Below are 3,357 nucleotides of genomic sequence, written 5' to 3'. Positions count from 1 at the left end.
GCCGTTTCGTCTGATTCGGTCGCGTTGAGTGTTAGCGTACGCCCTTTTCGTTTTTTTACTGCTAGTACTGTTATTTTAAAGCTAGGTATACGCCGTTTCGTGTGAACATAGATCTGAGGCAGCGCTATCTACTAGTAGTAACAACTCAAAATTGCCAAAATCTGGAATACGCCCTTTCGTGTGACAGGCGACGAATTATAATATATATATAAAAATTAAATCCTGCTTTGAGAGTTCGTAAGGGCCTAGAACAAGAATTTCGACTACTGTATCAAGAACCAGTCTGGGTGTCATGATTCATATTATGAACTGACAGACTCAAATTATTGCTCAAACTTAGAGAAAAGCAATAACTTGAATGGCTCAAGTAGACCCATGCATGTGAGAGTTGTAACAACTGTGGTAGGGCAAGATGCAGTGACACTGAAAATCAGCCAGTCTTGAACAGAAAGCTACAACATACACTGTAGGTATATTTTACTAGATCTATCACTCATCCAAGTAGGTATAATTACTTTCACCCATCCAATGAAACGCGAACACTTTATTTCAATAACACAGACTTGCAAAGTATGGCGCTTTTTCGGTAGTTCCCACCCCGCAATTGGTAATCGCCGGTTTTGGCCCCAAGAGTAGGGGGGTTTCAGGGGGGGCTTGCCCCTGACCTAATAAAAATATGGTGGGGGGTTTCAGGGGGGCATGCCCCCCTGAATTTTACCACAATTTAATGTTTTGCAGTTGTTAGGTTTGATATCTTAGCTTGCCGCGAATCAAACGTATAGAGAATCTACATGTAGGTCAGGCTCAAATAAGGGGGGTGGGAACTACCGAAAAAGCACCTAAAGTATGAGTATGAGGGGTCCCGATTCCGCACACGGCCTGCACCAACGCGCGCTTTGCAGAAAGCTCTAATTAAAATTCTGAAATGTGCTTCCAAGTTTTTGTCCTCTGGTGTAGCCCCCGATAGTATCTTAACCCCTCCCCCCCCCCCCTATTCCGTAGTCCTATACTTCGCAACGCCGTTACTCCCACCAAAGACAGTGTTTACTCACATGATGCCGCATTTATTTAAGATGCGAATGCGCACAGGCTCAGTGACCGGTCACGATGGCGAGCCAGACAATCTAAAAATTGGACGACGCTTGTATTTTCTCTTCTTTTCTTTTTTTTTCAAGTGAAAGCCAAAGCGATGAGTCCGAGTATTTATTACATTATATTTGCACGGCAACATTGCGTTCATACTGCACGACCTGCATGCCACAAATGTTGCGTTCAGACAACTGCTGGCAAACTTCTCGGTGGTAGCGAAAGCAGACCTTGATTTTCCCGATCGAGCCTCGGTGTCACATACGCTTCCACCAGCCGCCATAGCTGCCTATTTGCGTGAAAGTGAAACGTACTCTCCGGACGGGGAAAAGCAGAACGAATATATCCCGATTGCGACCGGCAAATATGAACTTACTGACCACATCGGACTAGGTTTTCAAATATTCCAGTTCTGCGATACTGATACTATTTTGACAAAAGATGGGACTTGAGATAATTAGGTTTACTCGCCCAAGCTGAATCATGTATTTTTCGCATTCCAGGATGCGTATTTTTTCATGAAAAGTCGTATTCGCGTATTTTCGGCAAAAAATCGTACTAAAATACGTAAAATCGTACTGGTTGGCATTTCTGTAACCCAAGAAGTTCAAAGTTGGTTCATCTGCAAAGAAAGTGCTTATGACAGGGTATTGGGACTGCGATGGTCTTAATCGTATATTAAAACAGGGTCCCACTATCAACTCTGCATGGTATATTGAGACCCTGAGAAAACTTAGAGCACGGCTGTCACGAGTTCGTCCCGGAAAAAATGCAATTTTGCACCACGACAACGCCCGTCCAAACACGAGTCGACAAACTCAAGATGCCATGAAAAGTCTCGATTTCAAGAGACCTTACTGCACACATCATACAGTCCAGACCTTGCTCCATCTGACTTTTATCTTTTTTGTAAGTTGAAGGAGTACCTCAAAGGAAAACGTTAGGCAGATGAAGATGAAGTTCAAGAAGATGTGAGTCGCTGGTTCAGAAGAAAACCACATGAATTTTTCGCTGACGGCATACGACAACTTATTCGAAGTTGGCGGATCAGCATCAACAAAGAAGGCGATTATATTGAAAAGCAAAGGTAGGCCCTACTATCATGTAGCAGACATCCTAAGCTTTCATTTGGTGTATAACTTTTGTATGCAGCATCAGTAATGAAGAAATTATGAACTTGGAGGCAAAACTTTTCGAATGACCCTCGTTTAAGTGCTGAAGATAGGAGGTGTTACAAAAGAGTAACAAACACAAAAAATGAGGAGAGGTGAGGACGATAGACGTTTGATTGAAAGAAAAGAGAAAACCACACCAGAGAACCGCCAACCACCCACAATACAGATTAACTTCTTGGACTTCGTCATATCCTGTAGAAAAAAAGTAACGTCATGGCATAAACATGACGTTGACAATTCTAAACAAACATAAGACTTGAGCATGCAGAGTTCTGAATGGAACTTATAAAAGAGGACATCACATCAACAGGAAACATTAAAATTTGTATATCTTGAGTATACAGAGTTCTTCACAGACCACACAAAGTTAACATCACAATCACTGGACATAAATTGGTCATGTAGGCTACCTTAGGAACATCCTTTGGTTTGTGAGCAATACGTTCTGGTGGCAGGGGAATGTACTTGGCAGGGAAGAAATTGTCACAACACACGACCAGCAACTGTAGAAGACAAACAGAAATAAATTAGTACCTTAACTCACAATCAAAAGTTTCAATAATAGCCATAATGAATAATATGCTCATCTATTGTAATACTAAAAGAAATTACTAAAAAGTCGAAGTAGGCAGAGCAGGAATGCTCCTGGAGAACAAGGAAAGTTTAAGGGGAGGTGGCTAATGAAAATGCCAAAACTCAGTTCCAACCATTTTGTAGCCACTTTGTATGCATCAATGGATACATACACTTTTAAAAAGAGGTTTTGTGACATTTTTTATTTTTTTGTTCTTGTGGCGGCAAAAAATGGCGCTGATTCAGCAAAATTTCTTTATGTTTTATAAACAGTGTTTCTACAAAACCAATAAAGATAGAAGCTTCACACTTGGTATATATGTTATATATTGCTTGCTTCTCCTCCTTACAGAATCAGATTTCAAAATATCTATCATACATTTTCCATATTTTACCCTCACTTTGACCAATGTTCAGAATTCCATATATTAGGCGATGCTGAAACGCAAAAATGCCAAATAACTCAAAACAGAATCAATATTCAGGAAAAGTGCTCTTTTAAGGAGGAGGGCACTTATCTTGG

General features: G+C 40.9%; 1 protein-coding gene across 1 annotated transcript in view; it reads right to left on the bottom strand.

Moving 5' to 3' along the window:
- Nucleotides 1-2,671: 2,671 nt before the first annotated feature.
- The window catches only part of LOC101855514 (thioredoxin-related transmembrane protein 1), a gene marked incomplete at its 3' end in the record, with an annotated part of 23,042 nt that continues 22,356 nt past the window's right edge, over nt 2,672-3,357 (bottom strand). The window contains 1 exon segment of the mRNA XM_005105873.3: nt 2,672-2,764. Coding sequence (XP_005105930.2) covers nt 2,672-2,764 — 93 coding nt within the window.

This window comes from Aplysia californica, unplaced genomic scaffold, assembly GCF_000002075.1.
Source record: "Aplysia californica isolate F4 #8 unplaced genomic scaffold, AplCal3.0 scaffold00497, whole genome shotgun sequence".
Taxonomy (NCBI): Eukaryota; Metazoa; Mollusca; class Gastropoda; order Aplysiida; family Aplysiidae; genus Aplysia; species Aplysia californica.
Note: the sequence above shows the minus strand (reverse complement) of the source record. Positions and strands in the feature narration are given on the sequence as shown.